At 36.3% G+C, this 22,847-nt stretch overlaps 1 protein-coding gene and 1 long non-coding RNA gene across 2 annotated transcripts; one reads left to right on the forward strand and one right to left on the reverse strand.

Moving 5' to 3' along the window:
* Positions 1 to 7,678: 7,678 nt before the first annotated feature.
* Positions 7,679 to 10,763, forward strand: LOC308707529. Its single transcript, XR_014032182.1, has 3 exons — positions 7,679 to 7,741; positions 8,746 to 8,906; positions 10,435 to 10,763. It is a non-coding gene; the product is annotated as an uncharacterized lncRNA (long non-coding RNA).
* Positions 10,764 to 11,097: 334 nt separating this feature from the next.
* Positions 11,098 to 22,248, reverse strand: susd4 (sushi domain containing 4). Its single transcript, XM_081347247.1, has 8 exons — positions 21,827 to 22,248; positions 18,279 to 18,482; positions 17,986 to 18,159; positions 17,695 to 17,883; positions 16,598 to 16,789; positions 12,594 to 12,738; positions 12,126 to 12,511; positions 11,098 to 12,047 (listed from the first exon to the last, which is right to left on the reverse strand). The coding sequence occupies exons 1-8, from the start codon at positions 21,957 to 21,959 to the stop codon at positions 12,010 to 12,012; spliced, it is 1,461 nt and encodes a 486-aa protein (XP_081203373.1). The 5' UTR covers positions 21,960 to 22,248; the 3' UTR covers positions 11,098 to 12,009.
* Positions 22,249 to 22,847: the final 599 nt, after the last annotated feature.

The raw sequence follows: 22,847 nt of genomic DNA on the forward strand, positions 1-22,847 counted from the left end.
TTGTGTGTGGATGGAGCTTAACTTGCATCAGTTTTTATATTTTTTTGCCTTGTATTATGATAGGACAGTATAGTATCAAGAAAGTTTGACGAACCGGGACTTGAACTCGGGTCGCCCAATGTTAAAAAAAAGACATTGTCTGGGCACTGACCAATGACCACTAGGCTATTGAGGAGAGTAATCTTCCTAATTTGATAAATCTTAGAACCTTATTGTGTAATAAACACAGGGGGAACAGAATCCGACGGCAAATAGTTCAGCTGTCGAAATCCGTTCCCCCACCTCAATGATGAGAGATGTTGATGTATCGGCTTAAAATGCCCTTATTCTATTCTGTGTGTGGATGGAGCTTAACTTGCATCAGTTTAAAGAATATATATTTTTTTTTTTGCCTTTTATTGTGATAGGACAGTATAGTATCAAGAAAGTTTGACGAACCGGGACTTGAACTCGAGTCGCCCAAAGCTAAAAAAAACCATTGTCAGGCCACTGACCACTAGGCTATTGAGGAGAATAGTTGTCTATTTTCTGATAAATCTTAGAACCTTATTGTGTAATAAACACAGGGGGAACAGAATCCGACGGCAAATAGTTCAGCTGTCGAAATCCGTTCCCCCACCCCAATGATGAGAGATGTTGATGTAGCCTATTGGCTTAAAATACACTTATTATATTCTGTGTGTGGATGGAGCTTAAACAGCATCAATTTGATAAATATTAGAACCTCAGTGTGTCAGAAAAATGGGGGGGAACAGAATCCGACGGTAAAAAAAAAAAAAAAAAACAGCTGTCGGAATCCGTTCCCCCACTCCCATTATGAGAGGTGTTGATGTAATGGCTTAAAAAATGCTGACTTTATTTTTGTGTGTGGATGGAGCTCAACTTGCATCAGTTTTTATATTTTTTTGCCTTGTATTATGATAGGACAGTATAGTATCAAGAAAGTTTGACGAACCGGGACTTGAACTCGGGTCGCCCAAAGCTAAAAAAAGACACTGTCTGGGCACTGACCACTACGACATTGACGAGAGTAATCTTCGCTAAATTGATAAATCTTAGAACCTTATTGTATAATAAACACAGGGGGAACAGAATCCGACGGCAAATATTTCAGCTGTCGAAATCCGTTCCCCCACCCCAATGATGAGAGATGTTGATGTATCGGCTTAAAATACACTTATTCTATTCTGTGTGTGGATGGAGCTTAACTTGCATCAGTTTAAAGAATATATATTTTTTTGCCTTTTATTGTGATAGGACAGTATAGTATCAAGAAAGTTTGATGAACCGGGACTTGAACTCGAGTCGCCCAAAGCTGAAAAAAAACATTGTCAGGCCACTGACCACTAGGCTATTGAGGAGAGTAGTTATTTAATTTCTGATAAATCTTAGAACCTTATTGTGTAATAAACACAGGGGGAACAGAATCCGACGGCAAATAGTTCAGCTGTCGAAATCCGTTCCCCCACCCCAATGATGAGAGATGTTGATGTAGCCTATTGGCTTAAAATACACTTATTATATTCTGTGTGTGGATGGAGCTTAAACAGCATCAATTTGATAAATATTAGAACCTCAGTGTGTCAGAAAAATGGGGGGAAGAGAATCCGACGGCAAAAAAAAAAAAAAAAAACAACAACAAAATAAAAAACAGCTGTCGGAATCCGTTCCCCCACTCCCATTATGAGAGGTGTTGATGTAATGGCTTAAAAAATGCTGATTTTATTTTTGTGTGTGGATGGAGCTTAACTTGCATCAGTTTTTATATTTTTTTGCCTTGTATTATGATATGACAGTATAGTATCAAGAAAGTTTGACGAACCGGGACTTGAACTCGGGTCGCCCAAAGCTAAAAAAAAGACACTGTCTGGGCACTGACCACTAGGATATTGACGAGAGTAATCTTCCCTAATTTGATAAATCTTAGAACCTTATTGTATAATAAACACAGGGGGAACAGAATCCGACAGCAAATAGTTCAGCTGTCGAAATCCGTTCCCCCACCCCAATGATGAGAGATGTTGATGTATCGGCTTAAAATACACTTATTCTATTCTGTGTGTGGATGGAGCTTAACTTGCATCAGTTTAAAGAATATATATTTTTTTGCCTTTTATTGTGATAGGACAGTATAGTATCAAGAAAGTTTGACGAACCGGGACTTGAACTTGAGTCGCCCAAAGCTAAAAAAAAAACATTGTCAGAGGCCAGGGCACTGACCACTAGGCTATTGAGGAGAGTAGTTGTCCATTTTCTGATAAATCTTAGAACCTTATTGTGTAATAAACACAGGGGGAACAGAATCCGACGGCAAATAGTTCAGCTGTCGAATCCGTTCCCCCACCCCAATGATGAGAGATGTTGATCTAGCCTATTGGCTTAAAATACACTTATTATATTCTGTGTGTGGATGGAGCTTAAACAGCATCAATTTGATAAATATTAGAACCTCAGTGTGTCAGAAAATGGGGGGAACAGAATCCGACGGCAAAAAAAAAAAAAAAAAAAACAGCTGTCGGAATCCGTTCCCCCACTCCCATTATGAGAGGTGTTGATGTAATGGCTTAAAAAATGCTGATTTTATTTTTGTGTGTGGATGGAGCTTAACTTGCATCAGTTTTTATATTTTTTTGCCTTGTATTATGATAGGACAGTATAGTATCAAGAAAGTTTGACGAACCGGGACTTGAACTCGGGTCGCCCAAAGCTAAAAAAAACATTGCCGGGCCACTGACCACTAGGCTATTGAGGACAGCAATTGACCAATTTCTGATAAATCTTAGAACCTTATTGTGTAATAAACACAGGGGGAACAGAATCCGACGGCAAATATTCAGCTGTCGAAATCCGTTCCCCCACCCCAATGATGAGAGATGTTGATGTATCGGCTTAAAATGCCCTTATTCTATTCTGTGTGTGGATGGAGCTTAACTTGCATCAGTTTAAAGAATATATATATATTTTTTTTGCCTTTTATTGTGATTGGACAGTAAAGTATCAAGAAAGTTTGACGAACCGGGACTTGAACTCGAGTCGCCCAAAGCTAAAAAAAACATTGTCAGGCCACTGACCACTAGGCTATTGAGGAGAGGAATCTTCCCTATCTGATAAATCTTAGAACCTTAATGTGTAATAAACACAGGGGGAACAGAATCCGACGGCAAATAGTTCAGCTGTCGAAATCCGTTCCCCCACCCCAATGATGAGAGATGTTGATGTATCGGCTTAAAATACACTTATTATATTCTGTGTGTGGATGGAGCTTAAACAGCATCAATTTGATAAATATTAGAACCTCAGACTGTCAGAAAAATTGGGGGAACAGAATCCGACGGCAACAAAAAAAAAAAAAAAAAAAAAAAAAAAACAGCTGTCGGAATCCGTTCCCCCACTCCCATTATGAGAGGTGTTGATGTAATGGCTTAAAAAATGCTGATTTTATTTTTGTGTGTGGATGGAGCTTAACTTGCATCAGTTTTTATATTTTTTTGCCTTGTATTATGATAGGACAGTATAGTATCAAGAAAGTTTGACGAACCGGGACTTGAACTCGGGTCGCCCAATGTTAAAAAAAAGACAACGTCTGGGCATTGACCAGTGACCACTAGGCTATTGAGGAGAGTAATCTTCCCTAATTTGATAAATCTTAGAACCTTATTGTGTAATAAACACAGGGGGAACAGAATTCGACGGCAAAAAAAAAAAAAAAAAACAGCTGTCGGAATCCGTTCCCCCCATTATGAGAGGTGTTGATGTAATGGCTTAAAAATGCTGATTTTATTTTTGTGTGTGGATGGAGCTTAACTTGCATCAGTTTTTATATTTTTTGCCTTGTATTATGATAGGACAGTATAGTATCAAGAAAGTTTGATGAACCGGGACTTGAACTCGGGTCGCCCAAAGCTAAAAAAAAACATTGCCAGGCCACTGACCACTAGGCTATTGAGGTCAGTAATTGTCCATTTTCTGATAAATCTTAGAACCTTATTGTGTAATAAACACAGGGGGAACAGAATCCGACGGCAAATAGTTCAGCTGTCGAAATCCGTTCCCCCACCTCAATGATGAGAGATGTTGATGTATCGGCTTAAAATGCCCTTATTCTATTCTGTGTGTGGATGGAGCTTAACTTGCATCAGTTTAAAGAATATATATATATATTTTTTTTTTTTGCCTTTTATTGTGATAGGACAGTATAGTATCAAGAAAGTTTGACGAACCGGGACTTGAACTCGAGTCGCCCAAAGCTAAAAAAAAACATTGTCAGGCCACTGATCACTAGGCTATTGAGGGGAGTAGTTGTCAATTTTCTGATAAATCTTAGAACCTTATTGTGTAATAAACACAGGGGGAACAGAATCCGACGGCAAATAGTTCAGCTGTCGAAATCCGTTCCCCCACCCCAATGATGAGAGATGTTGATGTAGCCTATTGGCTTAAAATACGCTTATTCTATTCTGTGTGTGGATGGAGCTTAAACAGCATCAATTTGATAAATATTAGAACCTCAGACTGTCAGAAAAATTGGGGGAACAGAATCCGACGGCAAAAAAAAAAAAAAAAAAAAAAAAAAACAGCTGTCGGAATCCGTTCCCCCACTCCCATTATGAGAGGTGTTGATGTAATGGCTTAAAAAATGCTGATTTTATTTTTGTGTGTGGATGGAGCTTAACTTGCATCAGTTTTTATATATTTTTTGCCTTGTATTATGATAGGACAGTATAGTATCAAGAAAGTTTGACGAACCGGGACTTGAACTCGGGTCGCCCAAAGCTAAAAAAAGACATTGTCTGGGCACTGACCACTAGGATATTGACGAGAGTAATCTTCCCTAATTTGATAAATCTTAGAACCTTATTGTGTAGGCTAATAAACACAGGGGGAACAGAATCCGACGGCAAATAGTTCAGCTGTCGAAATCCGTTCCCCCACCCCAATGATGAGAGATGTTGATGTATCGACTTAAAATACCCTTATTCTATTCTGTGTGTGGATGGAGCTTAACTTGCATCAGTTTAAAGAATATATTTTTTTTTTTGCCTTTTATTGTGATAGGACAGTATAGTATCAAGAAAGTTTGACGAACCAGGACTTGAACTCGAGTCGCCCAAAGCTAAAAAAAAACATTGTCAGGCCACTGACCACTAGGCTATTGAGGACAGCAATTATTCATTTTCTGATAAATCTTAGAACCTTATTGTGTAATAAACACAGGGGGAACAGAATCCGACGGCAAATAGTTCAGCTGTCGAAATCCGTTCCCCCACCCCAATGATGAGAGATGTTGATGTATCGGCTTAAAATACACTTATTCTATTCTGTGTGTGGATGGAGCTTAACTTGCATCAGTTTAAAGAATATATATTTTTTTGCCTTTTATTGTGATAGGACAGTATAGTATCAAGAAAGTTTGACGAACCGGGACTTGAACTCGAGTCGCCCAAAGCTAAAAAAAACCATTGTCAGGCCACTGACCACTTGGCTATTGAGTAGAGTAATTGTTTATTTTCTGATAAATCTAAAGAACCTTATTGTGTAATAAACACAGGGGGAACAGAATCCGACGGCAAATAGTTCAGCTGTCGAAATCCGTTCCCCCACCCCAATGATGAGAGATGTTGATGTAGCCTAAAATACACTTATTATATTCTGTGTGTGGATGGAGCTTAAACAGCATCAATTTGATAAATATTAGAACCTCAGACTGTCAGAAAAATTGGGGGAACAGAATCCGACGGCAAAAAAAAAAAAAAAAAAAAACAGCTGTCGGAATCCGTTCCCCCACTCCCATTATGAGAGGTGTTGATGTAATGGCTTAAAAAACACTGGTTTATTTTTGTGTGTGGATGGAGCTGAACTTGCATCAGTTTAAAGAATATATATATTTTTGCCTTTTATTATGATAGGACAGTATAGTATAAAGAAAGTTAGACGAACTGGGACTTGAACTCGGGTCGCCCAAAGCTAAAAAAAGTGACATTTTCAGGCCACTGACCACTAGGCTGATGAGGACAGTAATCTTCTACAATCTGATAAATCTTAGAACCTTATTGTGTAATAAACAGGGGGAACAGAATCTGACGGCAAATGGTTCAGCTGTCGAAATCCGTTCCCCCACCCCAATGATGAGAGATGTTGATGTATCGGCTTAAAATACCCTTATTCTATTCTGTGTGTGGATGGAGCTTAAACAGCATCAATTTGATAAATATTAGAACCTCAGTCTGTCAGAAAAATTGGGGGAACAGAATCCGATGGCAAATAAAACAGCTGTCGGAATCCGTTCCCCCACTCCCATTATATGAGTTATTGATGTAATGGCTTAAAAAATGCTGATTTTATTTTGTGTGTGGATGGAGCTTAACTTGCATCAGTTTAAAGAATATATATTTTTGCCTTTTATTATGATAGGAGAGTATAGTATCAAGAAAGTTTGATGAAACGGGACTTGAACTCAGGTTGCAAGCTAAAAAGCAATAAATGTCAATGGTGAGTGTACTGACCACCAGGCTAAATACACCCGGGAATGAAAAATGTGTGATTATTCCTAACTGCTTGAATGACTACAAGTCTAAAAAAATCTTTAGTCGTTGGCAACTTTAATCAATAGCCTACATTTAATATTTGACATTATTTAATTAGTAGCCTAATTAGTATCCAGCTCTTTACATTAAATTAGTTGAGTTAGCATAATTAGTTAATTAACTAATAAAATAAAGTTTAAATTAAGATACTAACCATATATTTCTATATAGCATTGCTTATACCCCCACACAACGGACTGTTTATAAGGTGACAAATTCGTTATACATGTGAAGATGTGTAGGCTGTATCTTGAAGATTTTTGTATTGTATTGTATCGTCTGTTATAAAGACGAAGATTTACATTTCATTAATTCAACAAAATAAGAACACAATGTTTGACTATTTTTTGTTTAATTATATCTCTGTAATGAAGATATAGCCTATTAACAAAAATAAATCTTATATATAATATATTATATATATAAAAAAAAAACAAATAGGCCTATATAAAATATATTTTTTTTTAAAAAGGGCCTCATTGATTAATTTTGCCTGATTGGGGGCTGCTACTATTTGCTTAAGCTTTTTGAACGTAGAAGTGTGATAAAGGCGTGATACACTATCAATTTTATGTGGATAAAGGCATATTTTGTACATGACTACACATGTCCTTATAAGGCCAAGAAAATATGTCGTTTTAACGACATAACATCTCGTTATTACGACATAATTGAGGGAAAAAAAATATGTATGTGCCAGCAATGCGTCACCGTACTACACTGTAAATGATTTCTGTTGTTTTCACAGCATTATACTGTTTTTCTCAACAGTTTCTTGCTGTATAACCTATGTACATTATGTTACTGTAGATTTTGTTGCTTTCACAGTATTATTGTGTATTTTCAACAGTTATGTACTGTGCACACAGTTGACAGTATTTTACTGTAGATTTTCAATGCATTCTGGGAAATTATTAGTTACTGTAAAGCTAAATACAGCAGTGCAAAGTGGCCGCGAAAAACACCACACACAATTCCACAAGTAAAATTGCTAGCTTGTTAACATTATCCTTACATAAAACATTTGAAGGACTGGTTGACCATTAACAGTCTTCATTTCTGTCAGTGGGGGGCATGAGAGCGCATTTGAATGAGTTTTTCTGTTGAGTCAGTGCATCAGAGCTGTCGTTTCTGCCGACCTGGAACTTCGTCATATGGTAAGTAATAAATCTTAATATTTAGGCTATATGCATGGATTCTAGAAAAGTTAAAGTTAAAGTTTAAAGTTATTTAGAGAATGGCTGACCACGAGTTTGATATTTATTCTCAACATTTTACTATAAGCTGTGTACAATATGATAGGTTTCAATGTAGTTTGGAACATGTTACTGTAAATTTAAATACAGTAGTACGAAATGACCGCGAAAAATAACCACATGCTGCCGTTTTATGAATCTTCAGTTCCCTGAGTAACTTTGAGAGCGCAGGCCTTTGCATCCCGTCGCTGTGTCGGTCGGCGAAGTGTTCGCCATAAATATCTGGTTAGTGATGAATATTTATATGTTTTTATGCAAACTAAGTAGTGGCAGGTTAACGTTAGTTTAGAAGAACTGCCCGCGGCTTCTGACTTAACGTTACAGGCATTAAAGAACATAAGCGGATTTCCTTTATGTTGATAGCTAGCCTACTTGATTAATAAATGTGATTTTATGAACATAGATTGCACATGTAGCCTCTTATAAGGTCAGAATGATCTAATAATTTTGTTATTTACCATTTTAAGTCGGTGGAAACGCCTGCGCGTTTATTATTTTACATATCATACGGTTGGGAATTGAAAATCGATCAATGTATCCTGAAATTGGATACCCAAGGACTCGGATTCTTGTTATAAAATTACATTTTCGATTCCTCTTATTGATTTATTCGCGCTTATTTTCGGCTAAATCAGAATTTTCTTTTACACGTCTGTGAGGACCTGACCTGGCGATCTGCCAGGACCTTGTGCAGTTACCTCAGTCAGTGTTCATTCCATAGACAGTATGGTTCATTCATACACTTTTGTTACAAATTGATTTCTTTTAGAAACACCAATGGCTTTTTGGTGATGGTTTAGAGCTTATATCCCCTATTGTGATGTGACTTATTACAGATTATGCTACATATTGTGATCACTCTTGATTCAGTTGGAAAATATATATATATTTTTTTGTATTTACAGGTTTCTTGTCAGGATAAATCCTGAAAATTCGAAATGAACATCACAGTTCCAGGTGAGCAGAAAGAGTGGGAAGGTTGTTCGGAGGAAGACCATGGCCTTGAATCCACACGTTGCATCCTACATCAGGGACATTGCAGAATATGATTGGCAAAATCATTAAGGTAAGAGTAATATTAGGGATGTGCAGTGGAGCCCATATCTGTAGAAATGATTTGTGTCTGAATCTGTATTTAGAAAAATCCAGAAAGGGTGGAAATGACTTAAACCATACATTTTTCAAATTGATAGTCTGTTTTAAAATGTAATTATGTTCCCTTCACAGTTTCCATTTAACAAATATGCCTTGTATAAGTCAAATAATTTGTATTTTTATATATTATAATTGTAAAAAAAATAGTGTTGAGTGATATGGTCAAAATCATCTTGATAAAATGTTTCATATCAGTTAGTATTGATAATTATTACAATCAATATCAAATATTTATTTAAGTTTTAAATGTTCTCAAACATAAATTAAATAATGAAGACAACAGGTAAAGTAAAAATATAATGAAATATAATAGGGGTGGGAATCTTTTTGATTCAACGATTCGATTCAAATCGATTCTTTGGGTCACGATTTGATTCAAAAGCGGTACTTTTGAAATTGGGAATTCTCTTTTGAATCAAATTTCAATTTGATATATGCATTGAATAGATTTAAAATCTATGATCAAATCTAAAATCAAATCTATGCATATATCTAAATGAAATTTGATTCAAAATCGAGAATCGAACACAAGACAAATGATCAGCAGCTACTGTTAGTCCTTATCGAGTGGGAGTTATTTAATTGAAATTATACACACCTCATATCTGCGTTAATTTAATCTATCCCGCTGCCACTCAGCATTCACATTCACCTCTCACGGCGTGAACTCACGCACGTCTTTTTCATCATTAAAATTAGTAAGCATTAAGTCGACAGACATATCTATGAAAGGAACTGACTATCGTAAGCATCGTAAGCCTAAATTGATCATAGAGACCATTGGTGGTAATTGTCTATAATCAATTTAAGGTTACAATGCTTTGGGGAAACGCAGCCCTGATCAGTGGCCAATTGTTTGGAGTCAGAAATATAGAATACGGGCCATTGCCTTCTCAATATTTATTACTTCAGCTTCTGATACAAGACATGTTCATTCTCTTTTATAGGCGGGTATTTGTTCGTTACCACAGAAAACCGTTTGCGTATCCATGTTGAACGTGTTTCTTCAATGTAAAAACTGAAGTAGCCTACCTAAGCTATTTTCTGTGAATGTGCGAGACTTCCGGTTCATTAGCCGCTATATGGAAATAATGAGATGAATAACAAAATGCTGTAAATGATAAAAATATTTGTTTAATTAATTGAAAGAAGGCCATTAATTGTTGTTTACAATTATGACAAATTCAATACATCAAAATATCAAGAAGCATAACAAGTTTTTTTTTACTGCTAGAAATAACTGTAAGCGGATGACACCGGAAGCCAGACACATTTCATTTATAAATGGCTGTACCCACTCTTCCGTGAAAAATAATGTGGATACCATAGGCAAAACAAATTCTTCTAAAAAGGTGTTGATAATGTGAGTTAGTTTTTTTTTAATTATTATTAGTTGTATGTTTTGCCTCTGATTGATTTGTGCTTATCATTCCTTGCAGGATTATCAGAAGTGCTGTCTCTCTTCTTCCACTTGACACCATCACTACCCTCCTCACCTGGCCTTCATCCTCACCTGTCTTGCTTTCTTTCTAAGTTTCTTTTTTACCTGTTCAGGATCATTTTTGCATGAATTGAAATACATTAATTCTTCACTGATCTTAATTATTAAATATATATTGTTCATTAGTCTTCTTTTAAAACAGATTTTTATTGTTGTATTATATTACATTATTATTACTAATGTATTGTTTAAAAATACACAATAAACCTTGTTGTGCAGTTAAATCTTCAATTGTTATTTTTTTCTATTTCCCATTAACAGTTAAAATAATATTCCTACAGATTTTCTACATATTCTACAGGTAACACGGTAGCACTATAAAAGTAAATAAAATAACATTTCATAACTGTATAATACTATACAGTATTATTAAAAATCAACAGTGTAATACTGTGCTTTAATGTGGTAAAAATTACAGTAAAATAATGTATTTAATTTTACAGTATGCTTAACAGTACTGTATTTAGTGTTACAGTAATTTTACTGTTGAATGAAATACAGCAACTACTGGATAATTGTTGCCAGTAAGTTACTGTTAATTTGACAATAAATTTTTTACAGTGTATCTAAAACCCCATTAAACTTTTTTTTTTTTTTTTTTGCATGACCAATATTTTTACTTTAGTCCAAATTTACACTTTGTTGTCAGCTTGTCATAATGTTGACAGTGCACCTGCCTTTAACTTGTACATACTTTCATCCACAATTAACCTGGATAAGTGCACACTGAAATTTAATAACAATAAACTTAGATGTAAAGTTAACTTGTCATTTATTTAAGAAATATTCATCATTGTTACAGTCCATACTATTTGATAGCTGTCCAGAATGCAACGCATTGTGAAAGTCAGAAGAAAAATAATTTAGAATACTTGAATTATATATATTGTGTTGTGGGAAAGTTAAATTAAAGTCCAACTGAAATCAAAATTAGCCCTATTTACTTTGTTAGTGCATATTAGTCTTGTGGTGAAAAATTAATCCGTGCGAGTTAATACACAGAAAAAAAATTGTTTGCCATCGTAATCTTTAATCAAAGTCTGAAAAGTTACTTCCGGTCTGGAATGGCGTTCCTTCTCTGATGATGTAGGTTTGACGGCTTGGGTTGGGAAACGCTTAACCACTCCCCTCAAACCGTTAGTCTGCTATGAGCAGAGATGGAGAGGAGGAGCACTAAAGTGAAACCCTGCCCTCTGTTCAATATTCCTTTTCACTGGGAAATACGTCACAACACTGGAGAAAAGTCGTTTGCAACTTCCGGTTCACGCGGACTTACATAACATAATATGCAATGATCTAATGCATAGTTCCTTCATGAGCAAAAATTGTGAGTTTATTTAATTTTTGATTATTATTTTTTTATTGCCTTTCCTTCCCTGGTGTGCTCTTCATTAAATATCATCCTTATGAGCAGCAATTTGGCCTGTGCAATATTGTTCAACAAAATCAGAAATAAATGCTGAAATAATTATCAGCGGAGTGAAACAATCTCATTTTCAGTTAAAAGTAACAATCAACAGTCCTCTTCACCATCCTCCACGAGAGGAATTTCTGCAAAATACAAAGCAAAACATTGGTCATTGGTATGATAAAACAGTGTGTTATACCACTAGGTGGCAGCAGCCTTACCGTCTGCAATGTCTATGCTAGGGCTTGTGGAAGCGGTTTCTTCCATTGAGGTGATGGCATTGGTTTTCTCAGACATGTTATTTAGTCCACCAGCGTGCGAGGAAGATGGCTGTATGCCTTGAAAACATTCTGATGTGTCCGAGATGCTATCGCAGGTCTCAGCCTCACCAGTGTCCAACGGCACACTATTTTGACTCCCTGTATGCCCGGGATATGAAGGTGGGTTTTGCTCTTCTGAATGCTGTGAGCTCCCCAGACCAGCAGGGGGCAGATCGTTTGGGGGCTGACAGTAATTACCACTAACAGCTTCTTCATAAGAGGGAAGTGGCACAGCAACACCATCTACAACCAAGATGTTCGGATCCCGGCTTTCATCTTGCTCTTCACTAAAAAAGTAAAAAAAAAAGAAACTTTTAATGAGTAATGAAAAAAGATCAAACGACACTGTGAGTATTATGTTGGCTGTACCTTGGCCTTTGCTGGGATTTGCATTTGAAGTGGAACATCTTGGCTGTGATCACCAAGAGCAGGGCTAGCAGCACACTTGTGGCCGTACAAGCCACTACTTTCCATGTGGTTAGTAGAGAGTCTTGAAAATCAGGCCAGGATGTCTCTATGGAGGGGAAAAAAACTGTACTTATTAACAAGTACATCCAAGTTTAAAGGGATAGTTCGCCCTAAAATGAAAGTTAGGTCCTAAATTACTCACCCTGGTGTTGTTCTAATGCCCATATGCCCTTCTTTCTTTTATGGACCACAAAAGGAGAATAAAAAATATAATAGCAGTGAATAGCGACCAGCATCAAGCTTTTTAAAAAAGACTCAAAAGTATCACAGAATGATCCCGTGCAATACGTGTCATATATTCCAAGTGTTCTGGGGGCATACGATATGAAATTTAATGTATTATTTATTGAAAAAATACCAATCACTGGAAGCAGTATTAGCCGATACCGATCACCTAATTAAATAATACTATATGATCAATAGAAGGCTTTAAATAGTAAAGCCTTTAATTCTTTTAAACTGGGGCTATTTAGCTATTCTTAACAACAATGTATTTTAAGTATAAAAAATTAAGAGATGATAAAATATCATTAATTGACAACTCTATTTATTGGCAACATATTCCACCCCCTCACTTGAAGACGATTAGGAACAACTTATAATAAAACATACTAATAATAAAAAAAAATAAAAAAGAAACAGTCTTTAATCAAAGGTAAAACCACTGCATAGTCTTCACTGTATAAATTAAATATAGATTAATCCTACTAAATTACTAAACAGCAGTGAGTGGTTTTCTCTTGTCTTTTCTTGTTTGATCAACATTAAGGACAGACGGCAGAAGGACTATTAGGCTACTGTCACTTTAAGACCTAATGCACGGATCCAACATTCTGTTCCATATGTGACTTATTTCCCAACTCTTTATGTTCACTTAAGACATAACCGAATGTGTTTAAGCAAACACTCACCAAGCCAGGCATTTTGACATTTCTGTTTTTAACCACTTAGGCGCAAACCCGAAGTCCAAAGTTCACTTTGCTTGACTGTGTTGTCTAAATACTGTTTTAATTACCCTTTTTATGATCGAGCACGTCCTGCAGTTTAGTGACAGTTTAGTAACTGCATTTTACAACAATCACTGATCTAGCTGATTTAGAAGTTCAGTTTTGGCTTTTAGGCAGGAACGAAAGCGCTTTAAAGGAAAGAAATGCCTTGTCTAGTCCCAGACTAAAATGCATGTTTGAGCTGTTTTAACTGCGAGCAACTTGCACTGATATATATTAAAATGTCATTTTTAATATATTTGCCATTGTTTTGTCTTAAGATGCACACTGGTAATGTTTTTTTTTTCTGAGGCATGTTTATAAAAGTGACTTAAATGTTCTAATTGAACTAAGGCCTAATCCTTGCTTAATCTAGACCCTGTCTGTGAAACCAGGCCCGGTAACACTTTAAAATACGGATCCTTCGTTAATGAATAACTACACAGGAACAAATGAGTAACACAATATTAACAATCTAGTAACTACAATTAACTAACAAGTAACTCTGATTAATGAATTAGTAAGTAATAGCACACAGATTTAAGTGGTAGTTCACTATTAACTAATCAATAACTACTATTTTTTAATACTTCACAGAGAACTACTGAATTTTTTTACAGATTTAAGTGGTAGTTCACTAATAACTAATCATTTTTCAATACTTCCCAGAGAAATAATGAATAAAATTCACAATTCATGCAAAACTAATTAATAACTAATGCAGGACAAATTACTAGCACTAGATTAACATTACTGCTAGATACTGTACACTAATTATAAATATGTAATAGCGTAGCAGACTTATGATTTGGGAAAGCTGTCAATAATTAGCCTATGCACTGCTGTCTTTTAGAGAACTATTCATAAACTAAATAATTTTTAAGAATTGTTTTTATAAATGCACTTGTCTGGAACACTTACCCTGTGGCCGATTTTCCGGCATTCCTCTTGACTGGCTTTGAATAACTAGACTCATCATGGTGAGTACTGGAACATACTGAGTCATCAGCCATCCAAATACCAGTTATTTTATTATAGCTTGAGTCATTTGAGACACTTGAGTCATTACTAGTTAGTTAACATGATCTTCACTTTAGAATACGGATCCAAATAATTAGTAGTTCCTATAGAGGTATGTAGTAACACTTGAGTCATTACTAGTTAGTTAACATGATCTTCACTTTAGAATACGGATCCAAATAATTTGTAAGTCCTATAAAAGTATGCATTAACACTTGAGTCATTACTAGTTATCATGATTCCATGCTGTAGTTACTAATGAAGAGCCAACCCGAAAGGGTAGAATCATCTAATCATTCACAGGATATATATATACACACACATATTTATATATATATATATACATATGAACAAAGAGACATACATAAAAACAATTTTGAGAGGTAGGTTAAATAATAAAATAACTGGTATTTGGATGGCTGATGACTCAGTATGTTCCAGTACTCACCATGATGAGTCTAGTTATTCAAAGCCAGTCCAGAGGAATACCGGAAAATCGGCCACAGGTTAAGTGTTCCAGACAAGTGCATTTATAAAAACAATTCTTAAAAATTATTTATTTATTTATTGATAATTAGTGTACAGTATCTAGCAGTAATGTTAATCTAGTGCTAGTAATTTTTCCTGCATTAGTTATTAAGTTTTGCATGAATTGTGAATTTTTTTCATTATTTCTCTGGGAAGTATTAAAATTTTTTAGTTATTGATTAGTTATTAGTGAACTACCACTTAAATCTGTAAAAATTCAGTAGTTCTCTGGGAAGTATTAAAAAAATAGTAGTTATTGATTAGTGAACTGCCACTTAAATCTGTGTGCTATTACTTACTAATTCGTTAATCAGAGTTACTTGTTAGTTAACTGTAGTTACTAGATTGTTAACATTGTGTTACTCATTTGTTCCTGTGTAGTTATTCATTAACGAAGGATCCGTATTTTAAAGTGTTACCCCAGGCCCTTGTTTCTTGCTCTCATTCCTGTATGTTGCTTTCGTTGCAATCTCTCTGCTCTCCGCAAAGATGTTGCAAATTTATTGTTCTTTTCAGACACTTGGTAGAACTGCCAAACCGGTTTTAGGTGCGTATAGAAAAATTGTCTCACGAGTTTTGCATCATCAGCTCTTCTGATCAGCCTTTACAGAAACCACCGATCAAATATATAAAGCTATTATCGGCCAATAGCAATCAGCACCCTTAAAAATTCTCCTTTTGTGGTCCATAAATGAAAGAAGGGCATATGAATATTGTGTTTAGGATATGAGAGAAAATTTAACATAAACTTTAAGGAATCAGATAAACAGAGCAGAATTAATCTATATAGATATATCTTACTGACACCAAACTTTTTAACAGTAATATATATATATATATATATATATATATATATATATATATATATATATATATATATATATATATATCCTGACCAAAGCTGCATTTATTAATAAAAAATACAGTAAAAACAGTAATTTTGTTCAATATAATTACAATTCAAATAATTGTTTTCCAACTGTTAATGGTTTCAGCATCATTACTCCAGTCTTTGGTGTCACATGACCCTTCAGGAATCATTCTAATATGCTGATTTGGTGTTCAAGAAACATTTCTTATTATTAGTGTTGAAATTGGCTGTGCTGCTTAATATTTTTGTTGAGACCGTAATGTTAAAGAGAGCAGAATTTACTCGAAATATAACTTTTTGTAACAGTTGCATAACATAACTGCATAATTAACTCATACACATAATCAGTTTTATAAATTTCATAAAACTTATTCAACATGAAAGAGAAATTGACCTAATAATTTCTCATTGCACATTCATTGTGCTGATGTGCAAGCTTGATTAGACTAGGTTGTTCCAAATAAAAATGCTTTTATCGAAACTGATGCAGACTGATTTACCATCTTCGATGCAGTAGAACTGCAACTGTGGGAACCATTGCCCGTACTGGCAGGTGATGTACTTGTAGTCATTCGCTAGAGAGTAGCCAGGATAACAGTAGTATTCTACGACCGTCCCATGAATGTAGCGGTCACATGGTTGTGGGTGGCACATGTAATCTCCATGTTCTATCATCGAGGGTAAGGAACATGCTGCAAAAACATCAGAGACAGAGAAAAAGACATCTGATACAGAGAACTCATTTCCTCTTCCTGAGTCCCACACCACATTTTAATATGTGTCCCTGAATTTGTTTACAAACAGTTCAAAATAACACTATTACGCAGCTTTCGTATTTGGACGTATAAAGACGTATTTGGCGCGTGCTCTCTGTCTAGTGGACTTTGTTAGTGGACTTTGTTTCTCAATTCACTTGCATATGCACTGACACAAACATTGTGCTGCACGTGGACGTCCGTGGACCCTCCTGATGACGTAAAGTGAAGAAAATTATGTCACATGGACAGTGCGCAGACCGTCACGGAACGTGAACGGCCGAAGTATGCTTTGGGATTAAGACCTATAACTGTAAACCCTTAACTAAGGTTCGTTTACAAGACAATAATGTACTAAAAACTCCTTTTTGCTTCCAGATGACAACGTTGTCAAAACGAGCCCGTTCATAAGGATTCGCAAAAACGACTAAAAACGCTGTATTATTCATGCCAGGCCAGTAGTTGGCGATGTCACTTTGTAAGGAAACACTTTGCGCCTATATGACGCATGACGTCACCGTTTTCACAAATTCACGTTTTTGTAGTTTACTTCGATAGACGATGACGATTTCATCAACTTGCACTTTGAAACCTAAAAGTCTGCATCTTCAGGCCCAAAACGCAGTTGTTGTGTAAAGAACGGCCAAAACGCATAAAACGTTTCAAGTTGAAAGCGGTGACATATAAACGTTTTTAAGTTTTCAAGGGTACTAAAAATGCAATTATAATGCAATCATAAAATAATTCTAAAAAGATAATAATAATAAAGAACATTGTTATTCTGAACATAGCTTGTGGATCTTGATTCTCTCAAAACTGAGAACTGATTTAATGATATTTACCCTCAACATCAAGGCACCGGGGTGGCGTGTCCGACCAGATGAGGTTATACATGCATTCCAAAAGTTCAGGACCCTCCAACTTGTAACCAGGAAAACACTGGTAGTGGACTACAGTTCCAACAGGCACAGAGAACTCTGTTTCCGAGATGTTCATGTAACTGTGTGGAGGTATCAGCGGCCGTAGACAGCCTGTGGAGACAGAGGAGCACATCAAACCCACATCTTAAGTGGAGGACATCATATCACATGAACATTTTTGAAATATAGTCAGATTTGTTGACTTGCATCAACCTTGACAAGTTGGCTGATTATCCCACGTCCCATCGGCTTGACACACTGATTCCATAGTTTCCGTGTCAGGATACCGGATCTGAAATCCCTCATGACAGCTAATAATGAGGCTGTCGCCAGGCCTGTACGTCTTATTTGTGACATGGGCATCCTCGATGAATGGAGGAAGACAATCTTTGAAAGATAGATTCTCCAAATAAATAAACGCTGCAACATTTTCATACAATTACAGATAAAACAGTAAAAATGATTACAGCTACAGAACAGAATTATTTAAGACTGAGTAGCCACACCTTCTGAAAGGCACACTGGTTTAAGGCTTGGTTTCCAGCCTACCGATCCATTGTGGAAGCGCGTGCAGATAATCTTGGCCGGCCCCTTTAAGTTATAACCATCCACACAAGAGAACCTCGCCACCGAGTTTTCGAAGAACACACCGGTGTTTGGAGTTCTGATTCCGTGCTCAGGAACACCGGGATCGTTGCAGAACTGCCCCACTAAAAGTGCACCGGGAAGAACCAAAATCATGCATTTAAAGCAAAGAAGACATCTTACGATTGTGCAGATGTATATGTATATTCAATGTATATGTATATGATTAAAATCAAGGTATTAATCAATATTTTTCCTTCTAAATATCACATGAGTTGAATGACTTCTCTGGAGATTTTACTTTGTTATAGAAGTTACCAGTGTGATCACTGAAATGTTCTTTTCATGTATTTGATATCTGAATGCAGTAAAAGTGCTTGCTTATTTATCCCGGCTTCCAGAAATGAAATAGGGACTTGTTTTGTGTTTGAGAAAGGTCTTCAACGTGTTAAAACATATAAGGTTCATTGAAGCCAATGGTTTAAGGGACCATTTCTTTGTTAAAGCCTTACTTTCCAGTTAGACTAAAGTGTAGCTCTCCTTCAGAGAAAGAACTTGTTATCTTGATGTTTTGAGTGGACTCTTCTGGTTATAGTTAGAGCCTGGCCAAATCCAACCTTGGAAAAGATGCGTGTCGGTGTGTGTGTGTGTTAGTCTTCTTGCTTACAGGTTAAGGAACCACTGGTATTACTGGAGATTGACTGAGTTGTTGTTCGGGACATGCTGGCGCCCAGCAACCCAAATCTGCGACCTGGAAGGCCTAACTTCAGGGTCAGAGTGTCAGCTGCATAATCGATGGAGATATGCTTCAGTCTATCTGTATATGTGTGGAAAATTACTATGTTTATCTATTTCTTAGCCAATCAGAAACTGCAACCTGTAAGTAATGATGTATAGCTTAGACCTTGATGAAGGGTATAACTGCTGTGATCTTTGTAACTGTAAGTGGGGCGGCCTACGAACTCCTGTGTGAGTCTTGAAGCTGAACTTCTGCTGATGAAACTGCAAACTATCTTCAGTAAAACTTTTCTTCAATTTTTTATAATTCTGACTCCGGGTCTTCTTTCAAACATCTGGTCCTTAGGTCCTAAACTGTTAACCCCTAACAAGATATCAGTGTTGGATCCTAGTGTCTGTAATTTGATCATTTTTTTGTTCCATACCATCCAAGCTTTAATATACTCTTATTTATATCTGCAACATATGAAAGTATTTCATAAAAAAAAAAAAAAAAAATAATAATAATAATAAAAACACTGACTGGTCTAAGGTACATGGAAGCTTGTTTCCGCCACAGAATAAAAAATAAAAAGGGTAATTGTGACTTTTTATCTCACAATTCTGATTTTTTTTCCCCCTCAGAATTGCGAGTTTAATCATGCAATTCTTACAATATAACTTGCAATTCTGACTTTTTTTTTCTTGCAATTGCGTGTTTATATCTCACAATTCTGACTATCTTGCAATTCTGACAACTTTTCTCAGAACTGTCAGATAAAAACTCTTCTGAGGGGGGAACACTGACTTTCTCAGAATTGTGTCACTCAATTCTGATTATATCTCGCAATTCTAATTTTATTTCTTGCAATTGCAAGTTTATATCTCGCAATTCTGACTTGAATTGTAACTCAATTGTGAGGGGGGGAAAAGCAACTGCTACCTGAGTTCGATTCCCAGCTTGAGGTCCTGTTCCCCTCTCTCCCTAACCCATGCTTTCCTATCAAAATCTCTACTGTCCTATCCAATAAAGGCACAAAAAGGCCAAAAACATAACTCAAAAAAGTTGTAATTATCTTTTAAAGGGGTCATATAATGGTACATGCACTTTTACAAGTTGATTGCACTGAAATGTCTGTTGGCAGTGCCTGTACACAACCATCCTATCATGATTAAAATCCATCCAGTGGTTTTGTTTTAATCTCCTTATATGTTTGACCATCTATGAAATCAAGCCGTTCGATATTGTGACGTCATAAGATCGTACGCCCCTCCCGCGATTGTGATTGACAGCTGTGTTGCAACACAAGACCCGCCCTGAGTGAGCTGTGACAGCCGTCATAGTAGTCCGCCATTGTTGATATGCTGGAGTAGAATGGCGTCTACGCGATTGTGGTGTTCTCTTCTTAGATGTAATAAGGAACACAGCAGTCATTTGGATGTTCCTAAATCTGAGCCGTTATAGATGCAGTGGCTGAGTTTTGTTTTTGAAGCGATATGCCCAAAGGATTGACGCGGGGATTCCCTCACGGGGATTCCCCACGATCGTCCATGCTTTCATGTTTACGCGAATCATTTCACACCAGACAGCTTCACAAACGAGAAAAAACGGATCGGTACCAACGTGTTACTGCTGAACCTCCAGAAGATGTGAGTGTAATGTTTTATTAACCTTTATATTAGTATTTATATTAATGTTTGCGAAATTTGCAAACCTTGCTGCAGGCTTCACGATGAATGCATCTAAGGTTTACACTCAGGGTACATTACAGCATGTTTTCTATGTACGACGTTCTCATTCATAATCCCACGTTTATAATGAACAACGCGTGGTTATTGTGTTACAAACGGTGTACGCACAGAACAGAGGGGCGGGGTCAGCAAAGCTCATCATCATTTAAAGACACATGCACTGAAACGGCGTGCTGAAAACAGAGCTGTTTTTGACCAGGTAAAATTTGTGTTTTCTTACAATACTAATGAGAATTTTTAATTAAAGTATATTACAAACTTTTAATTTAGACCCTAAAGAATCATATTAGCTTGTACAAAAATGGCATTATATGACCCCTTTAAGTTGTTTTATTCCGTAGCGGAAACTCTTTCATACATGTATGAAAAACTAACAGTGTCTGGTGAGTCATGGTGATTCAGCTTATTCAGATGATCCCAGTTTCTGTTTCAGTTGCTTTATGATCACAAATTAAATCATAAACAACAAGATGGAAATTTGCTATCTCTTTCCACAACCTATATTTTCTTAAAATTGTTATTTTTCTTTATATTTTAAATATGGTCTCACAACAACTTCTATCACCTCCTCAAGAGGGTGTTGAGCGCATGATGGCATTTTGTCACCCGTATTTTTGTTGGGTGAAACTGTTAGTGTTACAACTCAGCCCGTGTTACAACAGTATCTCCAGCATCACACTATCAATATATCATTTCCTTTTACATGAGAAAACACTTTTCTGGTGAGATGTTTGTTTTACTGAATGGTTCTGGAATTTTATGAGTGTGTTTTTGCTTGTTTTGAATTTGTTTGCTTCGTCATGACCAAAGGTTATTCAATATACAACAGACAGCTGGAAAGCAGCATCGTCATGGCATTAAGTGAACAGAACAGAACGGGCCGGGGGGCTATCGACAATTTCAGAGTGTCCCGTTTCACAAGGGAGGTCCTGCATCCTCATCATATTCCCAAATATCCCTTATCATTTATATAATCGCAACATTTAAGCAGTTCTCTTACCTACTGTGTTAACCGGGAAGGCGGTGACCAGAAGAGGAAGAAGGAGGAGGAGGATGATCGAGAGAATAATCTGGCCGTAGACAGGATGTCCAAACGCAGATTTCTTGCCTTCTTTATCACCATGATGAAACATCTTTCACTGAATGAAATTCATCGGGTCACAATGCTCTGAAATTACGATGACAACGACAAAAACTAGGTAAAACGTGAACATATTAGGATTGCATCATGGATTTTCAACCCTGCAGAATCTCCTCGCCGACGCGCAGAACATGATGACCACAAAATCCCCATATCAATATGTAAATACCAAAATAGTCTTTTCGGGAATGCGTGTAGGGCATATCCGGCACGCATTATTATGCATTATGCTCGCGCAACATATCGATGCTGTTTAAATGTACGATGGTCGAGAGGATGATGAAAAATACGTCATAAGCGTCACTGGTCTACCTTACCCGGTTGAAAGCCAAGGTCTAATGATGACGCTACTGCTGTTTTAAAAAAAGTGCTCGTGTTTTCGGATTTTTTTTCTGTCACCTACCCAATGTCGTACATTGAAAATGAGTTTCGTCGGAGTTTCTCTCTCCCTCGAGCTGATCAAGCTGATTATATTCAATGGAATAATGAGGTTACTTCTGCTTTTGTAGGCTAGTTCATTTCTACACTGGAAAGTTGTCCAGCCTCTCGTGGTGTAATAGGCCATCTCGTGATGAGTAGATGAATTATTATACAGGTCAAAGTATACCTGTGTGGAGAAACATAAAATGAGCAATAGGGAAACAACGTTTTTAAATAAACTAGCAGGCCTAAATGCTAAAAGAAAGAGCAAGAATACATTTGAAAGCATGTGATATGATCTGATCAAATAAGGTTAAAAATTACATGACATTTTTGGTGATAGACAATTTTGATTTACACAAGTAAATCCATTCCTTTTAACACAGTCTATATATTAACAGCAGGCAATGAATTTTGTTCATTTCAGAATGGAACTTTGACAAATATGAAAACTAAAAGC

The sequence above is a fragment of the Scardinius erythrophthalmus genome, assembly GCF_964197995.2.
Source record: "Scardinius erythrophthalmus genome assembly, chromosome: 19".
Lineage (NCBI taxonomy): Eukaryota > Metazoa > Chordata > Actinopteri > Cypriniformes > Leuciscidae > Scardinius > Scardinius erythrophthalmus.

What these genes read in the sequence shown, in the direction of transcription:
- susd4 (XM_081347247.1), bottom strand. Translation starts at nt 21,959, where the DNA reads ATGTTTCATCATGGTGATAAAGAAGGCAAGAAATCTGCGTTTGGACAT. An exon ending in CCGGTGCCTTGATGTTGAGG is followed by an intron (nt 16,790 to 17,694) that starts GTAAATATCATT and finishes ATGTTTTTGCAG; the next exon opens with CATGTTCCTTACCCTCGATG. An exon ending in AAATCCCAGCAAAGGCCAAG is followed by an intron (nt 12,512 to 12,593) that starts GTACAGCCAACA and finishes TTACTTTTTTAG; the next exon opens with TGAAGAGCAAGATGAAAGCC.